Consider the following 20,402-nt stretch of genomic DNA (forward strand, 5'->3'; position numbering starts at 1 on the left):
TTTAGTATAATGTTTTATTAATTATAACAGTTGGTTAGCATGATGTTTGTACATTTTAAAATAGGGTAAATGTCAGCATCAGTTAGCGAAAGATCAATATAAGTTATTTATAGTTTTCATATTTACCAATTGAGTTATTTGCTAATTATGATTTTATTTTTGTTGGAGTTTACTAGATATCAGAATTTTTCATCGCTACAACAGACACATGTTTCAGTAAACATCATGAAAAATGTACAGGTGATTTGAATTATTCGCACAGCGGACGTCATTTTATTGTGATTTTTGACAGCTTTGACTGTATTTTGATAAATTATATGTATAGAATATCAAATAATGTTAAATGAGACAAAATTGATAGCTGCTCCGAGTCGAAAAATTGTTAATTATCTAAGAATTTCAGGTGTCAAAAAAGATACCAAACAGTCCCTGTAATAAGAGAAAGATAGGAAAATTGTAAAAAAAAATCCAGCGTCAAAAGCGACCTAAAAATAATAATACAGGGTGTTCCAAAGTACTGCAAAAGAAGACAAAGAATGATAAACTGTGTTAACCGAAATTTACAATTATATTATCATATTATTGTCTCAGTTAAAAAATAGTATATTAAAACACCGAGTTTCATAAGGCAATTTTTTAGGCACGAATCCAAGTTTATAAAACGAGCGGCAAAGCCGCGAGTTTTATAATGGATGAGTGCCTAAATGGCCTTATGAACGAGGTTTTTATATTATTTTTCCTAATTTGTTCTTGTAACACAGCTATTTTCGCTACTTTCCGATTCGTTTTCAGTGCTAGAATATCCATTTCGATACGGAATGTTAGAATAGCATTGTTTCCATAGCAACTTGGGAATGTTTAAGATACAAATTAGGAAAAAAACATTTTATGGGGGTTTGTGGTAAGGTGGCTGTAAACGATTTAAAAAGTCGAAGCCATAACTGCACTAGATCGTTGGGCGAACTATACAGGTCAAAAAAACGCCCATGATAGGAAGTACCATGTCGGCGCGAAAACACCCATGTAAACCCATGATTTTTTTGGCTATGCATGGCTGTTTTTCTCCGCCAAACATGGTCAAGATGTTTAATAAATTTGGTACTGTTGGAAAGATAAAAAATGTGAGACGAGCGTGACGTAATGGTGTTTCATCTTCTAATGTGTGGACAATTCTTTTAGCAAATATCAACGAACTATCAAAATTTTGCAGAGTGAATCAGACTTCCAGCTAAAATTCAATTGGCCCAAAAGGTAGGCGGAGTTAAACCAAGGTTACAAAATTCTGACTATAGAACAGTTTATTTCTCGAAACTTACTTTGCTCCATGTTTGAGGTTAACTGCAAATGTCTTTGGCATTTCATAGCCACCCTTGATGCTAAAAACATTATAACACCTTGTACTATTGAACGTTAATTGTTGGCCTAAAGGGATTGTTTATTTTGGACAGTAACAAGAAAATTGAAAGTTGCAGTTTATTTTCTTGGTCTATAGATCATTTTAACAATTTTTTGTCTATTAACTAAATATACGACTTTTACATCGATTTTTTATTAATATCGATTTTGCCAAAAAAACATCGATTTTTAATACATATATTTTTATTTTCGATGTATCATTAAAAATCGATGATTGCGGTTTCGATGTATGTATTTTATTTTCCACTCTTGATTTTGGTGATATTTCGTTTGGTTGGTGGTCAACGTATATATTTTAGAATTTTTGCTTATTCTCATTAATCTCGAATTTGTTATTTTTTTATAATTTATTTACTTATTATTTTGTTTATTACTTAAGGTTTTTATTTATTTTTGTTTTTCTCGTATTTGTTTATTATTTTGTTGCTTTATTAAGAATTTTATTTATTTTTGTTTTTCACAATAAACTATGCTATATTGAGTTTTTTATTAAATTTTTTTATTATAAATACCTATAGGTATTTGTTTGACATTATTTGCAAAATAAATTAAATTGCATTTGATTGTGGAATTAATATTTCTACTTTTTATTTTTTATTTTACTATTAGACACAAAAATCTTATCGTGCATTGGCACCGTTCTCTTCTTACTTTTATCATTAATTTTTATTTCATTGAAATTAATGACTGTGGTAAAAGAGAAGAGAATTTCTTACGAGACGTGGTAAATTGATATTTATAGTTACAGAGTAAAAAGAATTACATAATATATCTGTTCGGTCAAAATTTGCTTATACATATGTTCGCCTTAAAGGAAAAAAATAAAAACAGTTTATACCTTCTGAGATGGTTTAACTGGTAACTGGTACTTCCACTCATGGGCGTCTTTTTTTCATCACTCTGTATAATTTTCCCCCTAAAGAATTGAAAGCTAGATTTACACTTTTCGAGAGAAAAAAGAAATCAGTCCACTCTCCTGTGCAAATTTTCAAAAATTCTTCGGTGTAAATCAGACTTTCAAATCTTTCGGGAAAAAATTGAAGGTGGCGATTTTTGAGGTTAACACGTTGTCAAAGTTAAGTGTATTAATCAATAATTAAAAATTTGTTGCAAAAGAGAGGTTTCAATAGAGATTTAACAAGTTTTGGCAATCTTGCGTGAGACGATTAACTTCTACGCATGCCACAGTTGCGTCAAGGGCAAGCGTATTCGCTGCCAACTGTTACAGATAAAAATCGCTAGGGGTTACTGCCAACTTAACTTTTTAATGAGTGGACCGATAGTAATGAGCTCTAGTATAGAAGAGCTTTTCAAAAGGTGTCCAGGAATGGCGGGACACAATTTGCCCACTTTTAACATTTTTTTAAACATTGATGATAAACTTTTTTCGATTTTCTTTTGCGGGAATGGTCTCAAAAAATATTACACTAACACATAAATTCAGTTTATGGTATTATTAAAATAACACTTACAACATTTTGGAATGGCAGGCCTTACATGTCAACAATTTTGTTTAAAGAAGTTTTATTAATTTATTCTTTCTTTAATATTCGTCTAATGATGTTTACCAGTGTAGAGCAATCACAGGTATCGCCTCCGTGGCGCAATTGGCTAGCGCGTTCGGCTGTTAACCGAAAGGTTGGTGGTTCGAGCCCACCCGGGGGCGTCTTTTTTTTCGTTATGCTCACAATATTTCAAAATAACAAACAAATATTGATGAATTTTTACATTAATTTATTGAACCCTTGATACATGAGCGTAGCAGCAAATGAAGTATTAAGGTTAGTAATTATAATAACCCAATAGTCCCGCCGAAAAACATTAACATGCACACAAAACAAAACAAAACAAAAATTTTTGGTAATCATTTAATATGGGAAAAAATTGGCCAGTTTTAACTTTAGTATTTAAGATGAAATCATTGATTTAATGTTATTAAATGATTCTACAAAAAGAAGAAATTATTATTTTTCGTACCTCAAATTTTGAAAATATCTTAAATCGCTAATTCAAATTCTTCAAATTCTGAGTAAAATTGCTCAGAACATTGTACTCACGTACCTACATTTTATTTATTGAAAACCTTATTTTAACCTAAAACGTTAGTATAATTTATTGAAAGGATAAATAAAATGTTTACAGCAACACATTGCTATTGCCAACATGGACAATGAAAAAATCGCACTACATTTAAATTTTTGTTGGCATGGATAGCTTGTTTGTAAAATATGTGACACTTTACGCGAATTCTTCAAATTTCCGATTTATAGTTTGAAAATCTGATCGAAATGATCAGTCATTTGACTAGTATATAAATTCTTTGCAAACTGTAGAAGTACGTATAGTAAATCCGGTGAGAGATTGGGAGATTTCGACAGTTGACATATAGGTTGGCAGCAAATTATGCTAACACTAAAAACACTAAATTCCCACGCGAAATGGATTGACAGGGTTGTCAGTAACTGGGGTTATTTTAAATTTCGCGCGTTTGCTACACTTTTTATTGCGTAGATTTAGTGACTTTTCTGTCATTCAAACTCTCACTGTACGAACTATGCCATCGTGATAAAAAAAAACTAAGACAAGATGTTTCTATAAACACTTCCAAAACTGAAATGTTCATGTAGACACTATTATTAAGTCCGTCTTTCTGACATGTCACTGTGACATATGTCAGATTTGAAATTGATTCAAAAATTCTTTCTCGGGACACGAATACAACAACATTTACTTCATTATCATCGTACTATAGCCATGTCCACGTCAGAAATCGGTTGCACAGTATGGCAAGTTTTCAGATCTGTCATTTTGACAAATTACTACAAAAAATACCACACGATTTGAAACCAAGATTAATTTCACTGTCTTAGATTTTTTTGAGCGCGATGGTACTAGCATTTTCCGTCAATTCATAACTTTTTTATCTGTCTTACTTACAGCATGTTAGTGTTACCGACATTTTCAGTCATTTTTTCAAAAATTTGTGTCTTGGGTACATCAACATTAGAAGAATAATTATTTCTTGTTTTTTTAGCGTCAGCGTTTTCCACTTAAATGTCATACTCCTAAAATGGAATGTACTCGTATATTTAAGGTAAGCATTTTGTCAAGCTCTCGCCTCATTAATCATGATAGCCTTGTGTAATATAATAAAAGATTAAAAAAGGCAATTAGCAATTACCAAAAGTAAAATACGTAATTATAGCTAAACAGCTAAATACATAGTTTAGGAATGAAAATAGATATGCTTGTTATTTAGATACATATTTGAATATAATTTAGTTTAGAGGGTCTGTACAAACCTTGCTTACCTACTAACCTGGCTTAATTTGTTGTTTCAATATTGATCTCTTATTTTGTAAAATGTCAATGTTTATAAGCGTTCTGAACCTGCAATATCAACATAAAAGTATTTAATAAAATAAAACAGAAACTAAATTTTGTACACCACTTTAAACCACTTGAGTTGAATTCCGTTTAAATTTCCATCAAAATTTAATTTCCTTACCGCAAGAGATGCAAAATTGAAGTACGCAGACGACCAGTGCTTTTACACAATTTAATATCAATTTCGGCTTTTCGTTAACAAAAGCAAAAGAATATGTTACTTTAAAAAAACTAATATTTGAATCTTCTGCCTTTTCAAAGTTGGATTGTACCTAGTGTTCAAAAATAAAATGTTTTTAGAGTAGGTCATGACCGAGAGAAACAGACAGCATATATATAATAAGCATTATAAATCCCTTGATTGAAGATTCCCTCGCTCCCTGCGGTCGCTCAGGAATCACTTACAATTTCGGCATTAAATATTTCATCATCTATCCTGAAAACATTTTTTGATCACATTAGTTAATCACAATTCAGTTGTTTAGAGGCAGCATCAGAAGAAAAATTTTAAAAACAAGTTCTTAGTGTGAAAGAGTGGGAAAATCAAGCAGATAGCTGTGTTCCCTTTTTTGAATTTCTCAAATTCGAATTAATAAAATAATCGCTACAATTGGTATTTGAAAGTTTTAGTTTTAAATTTTTAAGATGATACAAAAGGACGGCTGACAAATCACCTTTGATATAAAATGCAGCACAGTTGTCATTAATTTAAACTGTTTTAACTAAAATCATTACATTTGTTATAAGAATGTTTCACCATAACACAAAATAATTTGACAGCTAGCATCAGACGAACAAAGTTCTCTAAAAAACGTAGAAAATAGATATTTACATAACAAGTACGAAAAGTGACCAATTTCAGCCGAGTGCAAATATTTTACACGAGTGCAAGAAAGACACTTTCCGACGAGTTTTGTACACTATTTTTCCAACGACCTTCCATCATCAGAAAGAAACCATAAATCTCGACAATAGTTCATTTCTTATCTATTCTAAATGTCATTTTTCTACGACAAGTGACGTATTCCACATAGTTAGATGGTTGATGTTACTAAAATTATTAGTAAAATTGGTGATAGTATGACGAACAAATAAATTAGTGTCCCGCTCCAAATTATTCTTTTTCTACATGAAGAGGAAACGGAGCGCTACAAACTGATGTGATCAGTTTTACTCTTGTGTTAACTATATGTGAAATAAACGCAAAAAACTAGGTTTTTTGAAAATCAAAATCGAGAAAATGGTGGAAAACTCAACCTAAATTGTCCCATTTTACGGCATTAGGATGAAAATGATATATAAATGTGAATTAAAATATGTGGTACCGAGATTAAATAATTCTTAAAAATCGTTTTAATTATGAGAATCAGAACTGTCACTTTAAAGTATTTTTATATCTTTAAATTTTGCTCAATTTAGCTGCGATTGTAGAAAAAAATTAGCTACTAGAATAACTGCTATAAAAAGTTAAATTTCAATTTTAAAATGACACGTTTTTAGACACCGGGAATGTTGTAAATAAACTAACAACAAACAGTGATAGCTTAGACGTAAAGTTGGTTCAACAAGCTCATAATAGGGAGCCTTCAAGCAACACTTTACGTGCGTAATAGTATATTATGCAACGTGTTTCATAATGAACATTTTGCCGCACGCACGTTTTTAGTCATAAAGTAGTAAGTGCGGCAAAATGCATTATGAACAAGTATCATACGCTAATTTTTCTATTTCGCCTTATTTTAAACGAGAAAACTTGATTTCGAAATCTAGGGAATTTTAGGGTAGTTGGCATTTGCAAAATGTTCGGGAAAAAATTCGATGTAGCCAAATCCAATTTCAGGCAGTTTGACAGGTGTGACGTTTTGAGGTTACCGGAGCCCAAGGGAGCCAAGAAAGCGAAGATGTTGATCATGATCATGATGGTTCTCTTGCATCCAAAGAGTTTTTCTCCGATGAAAAGCCAAGTACAACAAGAAATAATAGTGTATTGATCGATTTATCAAGGTTTATCATAACCAAAATCTAAGTTGGCAACGTTGACGGCAGGTTTACGGTTTGTCTGCTGCAAACCTAAGAAAAATATAAGTTCCTGGAAATATTTTCACGGGATTGGTTCATTACGATACCGAAATACGCTCAAACGCGTATCGAAATATCTTCATTATGAACGCGAAACAGAAAAATAGTATATTAAAGAACGTGTTTTATAATGGCCAATTTGGTGCACGAGGTCCCGGTGTACAAAACGAGCCGTAGACGAGTTTTGTATGGGGCGAGTGCACCAATGCCATTATAGAACAAGTCCTTTATACTATTTTTTCGAATTTGCACCCTTTTTTTAATAAAAAATTTAACTTTTCCATTTCTAAGACTTTTCGTTTTACACGATTGGTAATGGTTTTGTAACCACGACTTGCCACTTGATATTCAAATTCAATTTAAAATTTGACATTTATTGAGTTTCACTGTCACTGAATTTTGACATAACGTAACCTAACCTCACAGCCAGTATTCACATCAATTATATTTAGATACAATTATTGTTGGCCGCAAAGGACAATTCAATTCTATTGATACATTTTTTGTTTACGCAGCAATTTATTAAACACGAATTGTAAAATCCAAATTGACCAAGAACTTGACAGGAAACAGGTGACAGCCAGACTAATTAGTTCTGCCAATTCTTAAAAAACAAAATTTCCTACTTTGAGTTCTTTTATAGATACTAGTACCTATAAACGACTCCAAATTGAGTACTTTAATGGACCTATTAAAGCGGCAAATTCGAAAAAATCTATTTATTGCAATTCTAGAAAAAAACTTGTTTGCTACGCGTGCGAAATAGATTTTATTCACAATCAGTCAATAACGTACATATTTTCTAACCTCTTAGAGGTTAGAAAGTGAGCATTTAAAAAGGTACCCATTTCAGCGGTCGAAAACAACTCAAAAGCGGTCAGTAATGAGTCGTAATCGGTCAGGAATGAAGCACTTCCCAACCTCTGGGGGCGCCACCAACAAATTTGATAGAATGTCAATCGTGCAGCGCCTACTAAGTGTTAATGCGCATTATTCTGAAATACTCAACAACAACAATTCTACAATATGCGATATATAGTTTTTCTTTGGAAAATCTTGTCAAAGGACATTTATCAACATGTGTTTTAATAAAAATAAATTTTAAATATTGTGTTTGTAACGTCGCTGTTTTGCACTTAACGTTATTCGAGACGGCCTTTTAATTAATCAACTAGGTTTACTAGTGACATTTCACTCTTTAAGGAGATGACACAATTGACGTAAAAATCTTTAATTCAAACATGTTTCTTGTTTGTTTATTTAAATGATTGTGAATAAAATAGTATACATACCTTGGTGGAAAGTCTCATTCCTGTCTCGCATATTAGCTGCGCTCTCGGGTATCAAACTTATGCTCGACAGGAATTAAACACTTTCCACCTCGGTATGTAATCTACCATTACGCACGCGACGTGTTGACCAAACTTGTCCTACAAGCTCGTCGAACTTCATCTCTTGTGCGTAAAAAACTACGATTTCGCGATGTTTCAAAAATAGCTATGTATTTACTAGCATCTATTCAAACCTGCTTTTCTTCCCGTAAAATAGTAAAAAATGACTATAAAACACACGAAGCGATGACAAATATCGAAACTGCATTTGGTTTTACTTTCACGTGCATGCATTATTTCCGCTGAAACTTATCGACCAATTTTAGGAAAGTTACGTGTCCTGAAACGTTTATAGCGCCAGCGAGGCGACAACAACAAATTCCTTTAAAAAACGACGTATAATCTTTTTTGTGAATAAATTTAGTCATAATACAGGGTCCGGCAGCACTTGTGTCCACCCCCAAAATCGTCTTAAATTTTAAAGACAAAATTTTGAAAATTTTGCATACGTTCATAGTTGACAAAGCTCTAGAAACTGAGGCAAAAATCTGTTTTTTTTTCACGGTTTGGTTGCCGTCGCGGGGCCTAAGAAGTATAATTTTTTGCGATTTTTAAGTTTTTGCGGAAATATTCGCGAATTCAATTTTATTTCAACATAACTGTGATCCAAATATCTGAGTTTTTATTTTAAATCTAATGCAAATCGTGTTTAAAATTTGCGAAAAAAACGCTGTTTTATCAAGTTAGTTGGCAAACTACGTTTACACCAAAATTTCACAAGTCATTTCGTTCACTCTTATAAAGGTTAATTTTGATTAACACGGGCATGTTGCACTTTATGGACACCAGAAATCGTTAATTAACATCGACAAAAGGCGGCGATTTACCTCCAGAAAAATGTATGTTTCAGACCTCACAAAATTCGATATTACTCCGCTGTCTGTGGAAAAAATCAGCTCAAATTTTGTGAAACTGCAGTTAAGATAGTAATTAATGTCGGGACGTTGAGTTTTTTCGAAAAAAAGTAATGACAGTATGAAAAAAAAATGTTGAAAATCGTTAAATTTGGCCAAGTTTAGAACTAAATATCTCAGGAAATAACATTTCTTTTGTAAAAAGCTCTTCGTCCCGACACAGAACCATTCTTTAACAAAAAGAATATCATGTTCGTTTCACTGTTAATTCTTTTATAATCATGTAGGAACTAATTTACATGAAGCCTGCATCGCCCACATTGTGGATAACCAACCCTCAGTGACCATGATGGTGGGGGAAAAAATAACATTGTCCGAGAAGTGAGATGAACGAAATTGTACGATAATAAACGACTAACTTTCTTTTCTTTGCCCATTTCTCTAGATCGACTCGATGTCCATTCAAATTTAAAGACTTGACTTACCTAAATAACGGGCTCAGCAAGTCACATATTTTGAGAAATTATTTAAACTAGACATTGTCACATTAACCTGACTGCAAAAACTATATTATTAAGCTTTATTAATAAACCTGCAGTTTGATATTGAAAGTTCTTAAATATTGTCTTTTTGACAAATGAGAAAAAATTATTGACGTTGAAATTCAAAAATCGTTCTAAGCGCCATGATATTAATTATAAATAATGAGATATTCACCAATACAAATTAATCAATAATTTTGTTAAATTTTATTAAAAAATCGTAAAAATAATAACTAATTTTTTAAAAGTTTATTTATAAAACTCTTTGTTGGCGGGTTTAAAAAATGGTAAAATCTGCTGAAGATTGTTATTTTGCTTGCATTTTTATTGGTTGTTCATATTCAATTGTGCCAATGCTAGCGCACATTTACAATACACCTACAACACTTTTAACAATTAGAATAAATTAAAACAGATGTGATAGGATAACTTTCACGTTGTGTCAAAATTTGAAGAGATTACTTGATGTAAAAATGTCTTTGTTGAAGGTTGACCATTGGCCAAATTGTCAGGAACAACAAAAATGATTTGTGTCTTGGTTTTATTTATGATTTACTATGAATTTAGACAATATCAAGTTTTTCTGCTTGTTCGGTTCATTCACAGTCCAGTTAGATAAGAAGGTAATTTTTATTTACAGATTGGATTCTTTAGAACGAGGGCATACAGCACTTGACAAATACATCCCACATTCCACTTAGTTTTTCTTCTTTTACCTTCTTTCCGGTATTCGTTACATTTTTCTTGCCTTGCAATTTTAATTTATTAAGGGATTGAAAGTTTTTTTATCAAATATGGGCGATATTATTTAGAATTATTTTATTACATTATCTAATTTTTCAAATTTTTGGCTCTTAGATCGGTTTCTATGTTAAGTCTGTATTTACTATAACTTATTTTATAATTTTAAATATTTATTGTAAAACTGTTTGGATTTTTACAAAATTGACTATTTTAAAGACCTGAAACCTTTAAAAAAACAGCAGAATTTACGCAAACACGAAAGCCAAAAAACGGACTATTGCATATTTAAAAGGGAATTTTTTGTTTACTCTTTTAAATTTTCTTAGAAACAATTGGGAATTGTTTAGAAAACAAGTCACACGCCGACTGTCTTGTTTATATTGTTTACCTCGTATTGTACTTCAGCTGAGGTTTTAGGTTATATTTTTTTTTATTATAACTAACAAAAATTTTACTTCCAAATAAAAATTTAGATATTGAGAATTCAGGGCAATGAATGGATGGACAAAAAACATGTTCACTTTAAAAGAATAAATAGAGTTACACCGAGTTCAAGAATGTGATAATTTAAGTGTTTAACAATTAATAACTCAATTTAAATATAAAAAAAAAATAAAAATCAGTTTAACGAAAAATTATTACGGAAAATTTGTGTTACCAAGAACGAAGAAGTAATTAAACTAGATATATGTATCAGGTGTACTTTTATAATCGCAAACCAAATTTATCGCCGAACTTTTTGAACATCAAAATTTGAAAGCTTCAAATTGTTGTCTGGAAATTTTTTGCTTTCAAAAAAATTGTATAAAAAGGAAAACTGCTTAAACGTAAACATCGGATTGCAATTCCTTTTTATACAGGTTTCACTGTAGTTTGGAACATTACTTGAACCAATTTGGTACCCGAGCTTGTAAATTCGCGTTGCGACAACGGAATCCCTTTGTTTTAATAATTCCGGCTAATTTTATGTTTGTTTGTTTTTTGTTTTATTAAATAATTGGTTTGTTGTTGCTTGTATATTTTTTGTTTTTATTTTTTATCATTATTTTTTCTATATCGCTGTCTCCAATGTCTACTCTTTCTGAGCTGTAGTCCAACTAATAAAATGCTATGCTAAAAACGCCTCGTTTGCAGAGTCTGAAATGGTTAGTTGATGTCATTTGGACAAGGTGTTCACAGATGGGTGTAAACGTAGTTCCCAATTTTGACATAACGAAATTGGAAACTAACTTGATAAAACAGCATTTTTTCCTCAAATTTTGAATACAATTTGCATGAAATCTAAATAGACAAGTGAGATATTTTTAAAACATTTAAATTGAAAAAAAAAAATTTGGGGTTGATTTCACAAATTCTTAAGGGTTAGCTAAAAATTACACTTTTAAGGCGTCGCGACACCAAAACTATCGGTGATAAGAAACACATTTTTTCGTCAGCTTCTAGAGCTTTGTCTACTATGAACGTATGCAAATTTTCAAACACCAATAATTTTACGTTGTTAGTTTTTGATTTAAAATTTGGTTTTTCATACTTCAGACTCCTTCTATAATAGCGCAGAACTGTTTTGTACAAGCATTTCAAGAACACCTGTATATTGAATGGCGTCATTGATCAATAATCCGTTAATTTTTAACGTTTTCTTTCTACACTGTAAAAACGTCGCGGAATTTGAATCTTCACCGCCTAGCCCAAATATATTTTTATTTGTAAGCATGTTATATTGAAAAATAAAATAATAATTATAATACATATGAATAAAATTTAAAATTCATAAACAAGAATAAGAACTATTTTACATATTTCACACAAACTCTAAACTCAACTTTGTAGTTTTTTACCCTAAAAGTGAAGTAGCTTAAAGACAAAAAGGCCATGAAGGCCTTTGATGATCAGTTACGATTTTATCCATCTCATTTCGATACTGTTTAGTGCTTGTGCTACAAGTGTGTATTGAAAGTGTCATTTTTATGCACTGATCTCTCACCACTAATTTCCTTTAAAGGACTAACCGGATTATTAATTTCCCTTCCGTGACTGCATCCTCCAAACCAGAATTATCCTATCAATAGCTGCCATTTTACTAACAACAAAAAGCTTCTTCCTTTATCTATCGAATAAATTAAGAACCACGCTTTCGCGCGCCTGCTCGCCTGCAGAAACTTGTACGTTGATGTGTGTTGCAGAGTCGTTGGGGGCACAGCAAACGAGAACGTCGCCACAAATCTCCCGGTCGCCAAGATTCAACAGATTACGCCGCCGATCTCAGCAGTGACCATAGCACCCCCAGCACACAAAGTCCAAGACATCGACTCCACGCTCGTACAGGTGAGTCCGTCTTATTTATCGACATTGACCATGAAAAAAGCTCCAATCAATTGTGCATTAATGCAGTTTACATGTTTGATAAAGGACAAGGATTGCAAAAAATAAACAGATATCATTTTGCGCAAATGTTTACCATTAGTCAGTCATGAATGATGGTCAATTTAAGGCTGAAATGTTCGCAATTGTGCTGTAGCTGTGACGAAATTTTTTTTAAAGCGTGGAAGCTCATTGATGATTTTAGAGTCAGCGGTAAGTGTATTTTAAGTTAGTTTCGGATTTTTTTGTAATTTTGGCTAGCTTTGATTAGAAACGGGACTTTCTTACCGAATTGACAAAATTTTATGTAGTTTATGGTTCCGCCAAATGGTTCCGATTAAAACTTCAAAGTAAATTTCTCCCTGGTTCACTGACATTCTCTTTATATGAATTTTAAAGTGTAAGTGCTTAGGCTAATTATAGAAGATTAATCCGATGTCATGTAGTGAGTTCTTATCTTGTAATAATAGGCTTTGATTTTTACAACACAGGCAGACAAAATTATCGCCATTACCTTCGTTATCGTGAAATAGCATTTAGGCAATTCAAATTTAAAATAAATGATTACTTATGAGGTCCTGGTAATAGTATATTACGCAACGTGTGGGGTAAGAAGCCAATTACCCACGAGGGGAAAAATTGTGCGCGAGGCGAAGCCGAGCGCAATAATTCCCCGAGAGGGTAATTGGCCTTACCCCCGAGTCGCGTACTATACTTTTTCTACGACTAATTTTTGTTTCGATAAATGACAACTAAAGTCGAATTTTACATGATTTTTATTAAATATTGGCAATTGAAATATTCATAATAAGTATCAACTAAAAAAAAAACAAAGAACAATTTTCATAAATTATGAACAACCTTGGAAATTTTTATTTGTTAAAATTAATAGTAAAGTTAGAACAATTTTTGATTATAAATGGTGCAAGAGATTTGGTTAGCTCAGTATTCAACGCGAAACAATTTGTGGAAGTTTCTGCTTCATCCGTGGCAGTTTCTATTTCGCTGAAATTCAGACATGTAGTGCAAGTAGCTATGGATGTAGAAGGTAACCCGTCTTGAACTTGCGCCAGTCCTACGGATTCCAGTATTTTTTTGGAAGTTGCTGTCTTATTTGCCAGTGAATTATCGACGTATCCTTCTGCAACCGCAGAGGATTTCCATCCTCCGTGTCTTTTCAATGCAAACAAGTCACCTCCAGCGTCAACCAAAATTGTAGCAGAAGTTCTTCTAAGGCAGTGGCCAGTATAGAGTTCAGGTGTTAGCAAACCTAAGTATTGGGCTATTTTCTTCGGGCCAATTTATTTATTCCTACCACTTGCCTACTCATTGTCCCTTTTTGATAATTTAAGAAGAATTGAGAAATATTATGATCCTGTGTTTGTTTCGGAAGATTTATATACTTCTTGCAAATGTGACAAAATTGTCCGGAAATCACAAACGATCGAGATATTTTAGTTTTGCTATCAGGTATTTTTACTATAAGGTTTGATTCTGAATCTTCTATATCTGCGAGTCTCATTTTTTTCAGTTCTTGTGTCCTGCAAGCCCCAGTAATTCCAATAATCAGACTGCTGCTTTTTGACATTACAATAACGGCATTCTTTTATTTGACACCATGCACCTAGATTTTATTAACTTTTATTGCTTATTTTTTTTCAATTTTGATAATTTTTTAAAAAATATTTTTGGTTAAAAGTAGAACATATTACACATTTCTGAATCAAGAAAATTAATATCTTCCAAATTATGAAAAAAAAAAATATGGGTTCCAATTTAAAATAAGAAAGTTGAGTATCGCCCAAAAGATACTAAGACATTTAGAAAAATTTTAAAATCATCAGATTATAGTAAATTAAAAACCATTTAATTTGTTTTTTAAATTTTTGAAATCGGTTCATAAATAAAAATTCTACAACGCCTGCCGTTTTAAAAAATCACCCTGTATATCATATACAAAATTATAAAACCATTCAAATTGTCCTTTGTTCCGATCTAGACCAAGATATAAACGCTGTACCAAGAAATGATTTACTGTAATCTCAGAACCATTGCAAAACTATTCAGCACATTTTGACACATCTGTCAGGTATCTAGATCTGTCAGGTACGCCTGTCACAAAATGGCAGGTGTGACATGTGTGAGATTTTGTTCGACGAAAAAACTTGATTTCTAAAATTTTTTAGAAGCTTACAAGAAATGCTACAGAAAAAAAATTCTTCGAGATTTTAATTACTACCACTTTCATAATATTGCTGTTACAGTTTGGTGCTTTACTTACCAAACATCCTGTATAATATGAATTATAATGTGTATAAGTTTGTGAATTTTATGTATGATTCAAGGTTTAGGGATTACAGTCATCTTGTGATCACCCCCAAAATCGTCTTTAATTTAAAAGAAAAAATTTTGAAATTAAAAATTAAAGAAAAATGTTATTTTATTAAGTTAATTTTCAAATTCAAACGTCAAGGTTTGAAAGTATGGGTGCGATTTTGTTTCTCAAAACGATAAATAAATCGGCAGTGATAAAATATAGCCGCCTTTGTCTTTTGCATTTGAAATTTGTATTTTTTTTCTTGTCACTTATCACTTCGTCTAGCAATAAGTTCGCGTCAAAATTGACCTTCATACAAATGAATCAAGTGGCTTGTGAAAATGTGGTGTAAACGTAGTTTCTCACTCACTGCCCGTCAATATTTTAAAAAGTAACTTGATAAACCAGCGTTTTTTTCTCTGATTTTAAACACAATTTGCATTAAATTTTAAATAAAAACAGATATTTTTATCACATTTATTTTGAAAAAAATTGAAATCCGCAAAAACTCAAAAATCGCTAAAAGTTACACTTCATAGGCGTCGCGACGCCAATCGAACCGTGGTAAAAACAAATTTTTGCGTTAGGTTGTGGAACTTGTTCAACCATAAGCGTATGCAATATTGCAAATTTTTATCTTTCAAATTAAAGACGATTTTGGGGTTGACCGTAATTTGCGCATCCTGTATTTATAAAATATAAAATTTCTGTTCTTGATTCAAACAGCTTGTCTGTGCTATGGTCAGATGGTTGGGTCCCCAAATGGTGTAATCTGTGGTAATGAGGGTAAATCTACCCTCAAGACGTAAGTCGTAAATCTTATTTTGATGCGAGATTCAAAAACGTGTAATCGTTCTGGGAAGCTAACTAAATCATTTTTTATGTAATTTAAGAATTTTTTTTATCAATTTCATCAATGAGATTTATTGTTTATAACACTGATTAATCTAACAGTAAGTAAAATAAATAAATTCATTTGATATTGATTGAAATGTAGAACAAAACGAAGTGTGACGCAAATAAATTGATTGAAAATCTGCAGCTCAGCAAAAGTCTGACATTGAATGTTTTCAATGTTTATGTTTAATGTTATTTATTATTATTGTTTATAATTAATATTGTTGTGTTTTTTTCGTAATATTATAATCCGAGCAGAACTTAAAAAAAAACACCAAACTGTTGTTTTTAATGTTAGCATTATCACCTGTCAAATTTAATATTTCGACATTACGGCTCCTCCTAAAAAAAACCTATTATTTTAATTTTTATAATTGTAACCTCCTAAAAACATCTCAGTTATGGTTATTATACATTTATTATCTCTTTTTTGAATTATGATCGTAAAGAACGCTCATAAATCAATGTGAAAATTTAGAAAATATGTATTTAAGGAAGAACGAGCGTTATAAAATAATTGACTTCACTTTATTTATAGCTTATTGTTATAATTAAATTCGCTTGTTTTGATCATTTACAATTATTGCTATTAGTTTTAATACCGATAAAAGGTAACGATCTGTAACAAAAAAATGTTTAACTAAACTAAAATTCAAATTCCGTTTGAACCGGAGCCAACAGTATTTGATGCATCATTTCACAAACTCCTCGTTAGTTAAACAAAGCGTTTAGACGTTAATAAATTCTTCGTCATTTTGTTAAAATTACATGAATTTTTCAAGCTTCAAATTGCTTATTAGTTGAGTAAATGAAGTAATAACGCGTTTCTGTTTTAACATCATGTTTTAATTATAATATTATATAAAAATTAAACAAAAAGCAGTCATACGAGTAAATTCTAATTGCCAATGTATATTTAACAGCAAACTTGTTGGCAATGAATAATTTAATTTGTTATTACGAAGTTCCGGTCGTCCTAAAAGTAGATTATTGCCTGCCTATGAGGCAGTACTAAACTTCGAATAATAGCTATAAAAGGACAGATATGAAATTCATTTAACAATAAATATTTCTACTGTTGCTTTACACGACATGTTAGTGCTACGACCCAGCTTTTGAATTAATTTAGATTTATTCAAATGTAAGTATCTGATTTGATAACATGTGGATAAGGCAGCGGATGTTTCCGTTTATCGAACAATTCATATTTAGGTATCGTTTTTAGGTTACAAAATTTATCCACGTTTTTAAATGGCATGGACTCAATATACATACATACCTATGTAGTAAGAATTAGTGGTTTAATTTTACCGACAAAATTTTTGCAATAAATTAGTCAATACCTAAGGTAAATGTCCCAGTCCCTAATCACTTAAACGGTTAGTGCTTTAACACCATTGTTTAAAAATTAAAAATCAACATAACATAAATATTCACTCTTTTAGTGAGTTACCCATGGTCAGTCTGCTTACTACGGTAATAAAACCATAAATAAAAACTACTTCTTAAAACCCCAGCCCGAGTAGTTTAGATTATTATTCCCATCATCTTGTGGTCAGGACAATAGCTAATAGTTTTGATGGCCAAATTATTATTGCCCATGGCCAGTAAATCTTAACTACTTTGATAGTAGAGTCCGATACTTTACAAATTACACCCATGAAACTTAATAATTACAATATCTCATTATTATTATTTAATGTTTATCTTCATAAATAAATTAAATTTTTCCCGAAAAGGTGGGATTTGTGTAATTGCAAAAATTGAAGAATTAATAGATGAACTGAGATCTTCGAATTTTGTCCAAAATTTTTGTAAATGTAACAAAAAATAGTGAACATAATTAGAAATAAATAAATTATAAATAATATGTAATAGGGAGAATGCAAAAAATGTAACCTATATGTTTTTGTACCAAATTTTGTAGAATATTGTTCAAATAACGCAGTGGTGCAAAAATTTTTGAAAAATACATGACGGTTTTGCCAAAATTGGCTAAAGAAATTTAAATATTCAGGCGGGAGCTGAAACACTTTTTCATTGGTTTGACGTCACATCTCAGCTACGCGCTCCGCCTACTGATGGAATTCCGTATGCAGAACATTTGTTTAACACCAGCGTTGCAATTTATGGTTGTTTTTGCAAAAGAATTTATACACAATGGAAACGGGATTTCAAAAAGCCGACACACAAAATTTGAGACACGTAGATGTGCAAATGATATGGGATTTTTTATCAAGAAATCCTAACTTTGCGGTGAAAGTGTCGCGGTAACTACATCTTTCTTTAACTTGATATGTCAGTTTACAATGAATGGTTGGATTTTTATTATCCAAGAGAAATACAATTATAATTATTATGTTGATGTTTCTTATTCAACCGGTATACTTTCAAACGTTTATTCACATTTTTGCTTTGCATCATTCTCGGTCGGCGGGCGCATTTATCGCATTTACCACATTTAACGATAATTTCTACGAATACACAATCAGATTTATTATTTCTTTCTCTCTCTTTAACATCTTTGTAGAAAAAATATGGTTTTTACATTTTGATCTATTCTGATTTGATTGAATTTTATTTATGTACCTACGATATAATAACCATCTATTATTTTCTATATTCGGAAATAATTATTATGAAGAATACGCTCTAAGTATTCGCAAGAAAATTTATAATTCAATAATTTGGTAGAAATTAAATAGGTGGTTTACTGAATTGGATTTTTTATAATCAGACCAAATTAATAACAATAACTGATCCAAAGCTTTTGTTGTTTTTTTAATTTTTAATTTCTATACAATCTACTATACAGTATGTTCCCGGGTTGAGTTCACAAGAGAGAAAAAAAAAGTTATTTTCCATTTTACAAAAAAATGACAATGGAATAACATTTTTGCTTAATTCAAAACAGATAAATCTGCAATTAAAATTTCAAAATTATTACTTTGTACTCATAAAATCAATTTTTTCATATTTTTATTTATTCAATTTTCTAATCGTAAGTACTTAATAGTAGGCTGTGAATTCAAAATATCAAATAGTGCATTAAAGATTAAACGAAAATTTACTCAATAATGGGTAAGTATTTAAAACTCGGATAATAAATGCAGTTGCATCCGATAAAATTCGAAACAGTCGAATTACGAGTTAGAATTATTGAACTATATGCTGAAAGAGGTGTGGGTTAATCAAATATTGGTTTAAATTAAGGAATAAATTTTATTCTTTTGGCATTTGTTGCATAATTAAAAATAAAAAAGTTCTTTGTTAGTTTTTGGTTTTTACGAATTTAGAAACACATTCTGATAAGTTTTAATTTAAGCAAAAACTATTTATTCCGTGATTTATGCGTAAAATTAAAAATAAAGTTTTTTTCCTTTTGCAAATTCAATCCGGGGACATACTAGATAGACTACTCTATAGAATAAAAGTCGCAACTAAATTGGTAAATTTCTTCGAATAGTTTTTTCGTTAGACCAAAGGATTTTTTTATTAAAACACCCAACACTTCAAGTCTTTGAGAAAAGGTGCAATTGGCAGTTGTTTCGGATATAACAAAAGTCTTCAGTTTAAGCAAAAAATTCATTGTTTTTAAGTTTGTTTAAAGCACTTTAATAAATAAAGTCAGGATATGTAGCATGTGGACTAGAGATAAAGTCAATCAAAAAATGTAATACCTGCATGTATCATGGGTAATAACATAATTAATTTCAATAAATTTAAAATATTACACTTTATAGAAACATCAGACATCGAACATCTCGCGGCCGAAAAGCATTTTTTTTCTTCTTATTGTCTTAAGGAACTGTTATAAATATTTTTTCGGGTGCATTAATACTAGCACTTTTACATTCTGGCACAAAACACCTCTGTTTTGACCCCATTTTCAATTATAAAGACGGCAATCGAATTAGAGTAATACAAACGACGCTCTGCTAAGAGCGAAGCTGAGATTTGACGTCACAAAGCTAGCCTCGCTGATAGGTATGTTTTCCAATCTCGCTTGAATCGGACTTTTAAAAACGCTTAAAAAATTATAAACAATTTTTTTGCAATTTTTCTATTAGCAACATCATATTATACGACATGAAAACTATCGATTTTCATCAAAATTCAAAAATATGCATTCTCCCCATTATATTCTGTTGTTTTAGTGATTGATCGATCCTTTAAAAACTTTAAATTACGAGAAATTTTTCAGTCTTTTCACCACCCCAAAGTCATAATTTTGACAACAAGACGTTATACTACTGTCTGGTTGTTCTCAATATACGTATGTGTGAATTTTGAAAAGTCTACGCATGTGAAATGCTAAAAATTATTTCGCTTTCAGCCAAGTTTTCGTATTTAATTAATCAAAAAGTCATTAAATATTCACTTTACAAAAATTGTATACAGCATTTAACATAGT

General features: G+C 31.1%; 1 protein-coding gene and 1 non-coding gene across 8 annotated transcripts in view; both read left to right on the plus strand.

Moving 5' to 3' along the window:
- Mctp (multiple C2 domain and transmembrane region protein) overlaps nt 1-20,402 on the plus strand; it is a 126,857-nt gene that overhangs the window by 48,043 nt on the left and 58,412 nt on the right. For 5 of the 7 annotated variants that reach the window (XM_088049952.1, XM_088049951.1, XM_088049957.1 and 2 more), the window contains exons 3-4: nt 4,451-4,510; nt 12,597-12,738. In XM_088049952.1, coding sequence (XP_087906078.1) covers nt 4,451-4,510; nt 12,597-12,738 — 202 coding nt within the window. Of the gene's footprint in view, nt 1-4,450; nt 4,511-12,596; nt 12,739-12,858; nt 12,988-20,402 lie in introns of those variants that run through there. The other 2 variants (XM_088049955.1, XM_088049958.1) reach the window with 2 other exon arrangements.
- Nucleotides 3,009-3,082, plus strand: TRNAN-GUU (transfer RNA asparagine (anticodon GUU)). The gene has a single exon. It is a non-coding gene; the product is annotated as a tRNA-Asn (tRNA).

The sequence above is a fragment of the Gnatocerus cornutus genome, chromosome 1 (genome assembly GCF_029298725.1).
Source record: "Gnatocerus cornutus isolate USDA-ARS CGAHR chromosome 1, icGnaCorn1.1, whole genome shotgun sequence".
NCBI lineage: Eukaryota > Metazoa > Arthropoda > Insecta > Coleoptera > Tenebrionidae > Gnatocerus > Gnatocerus cornutus.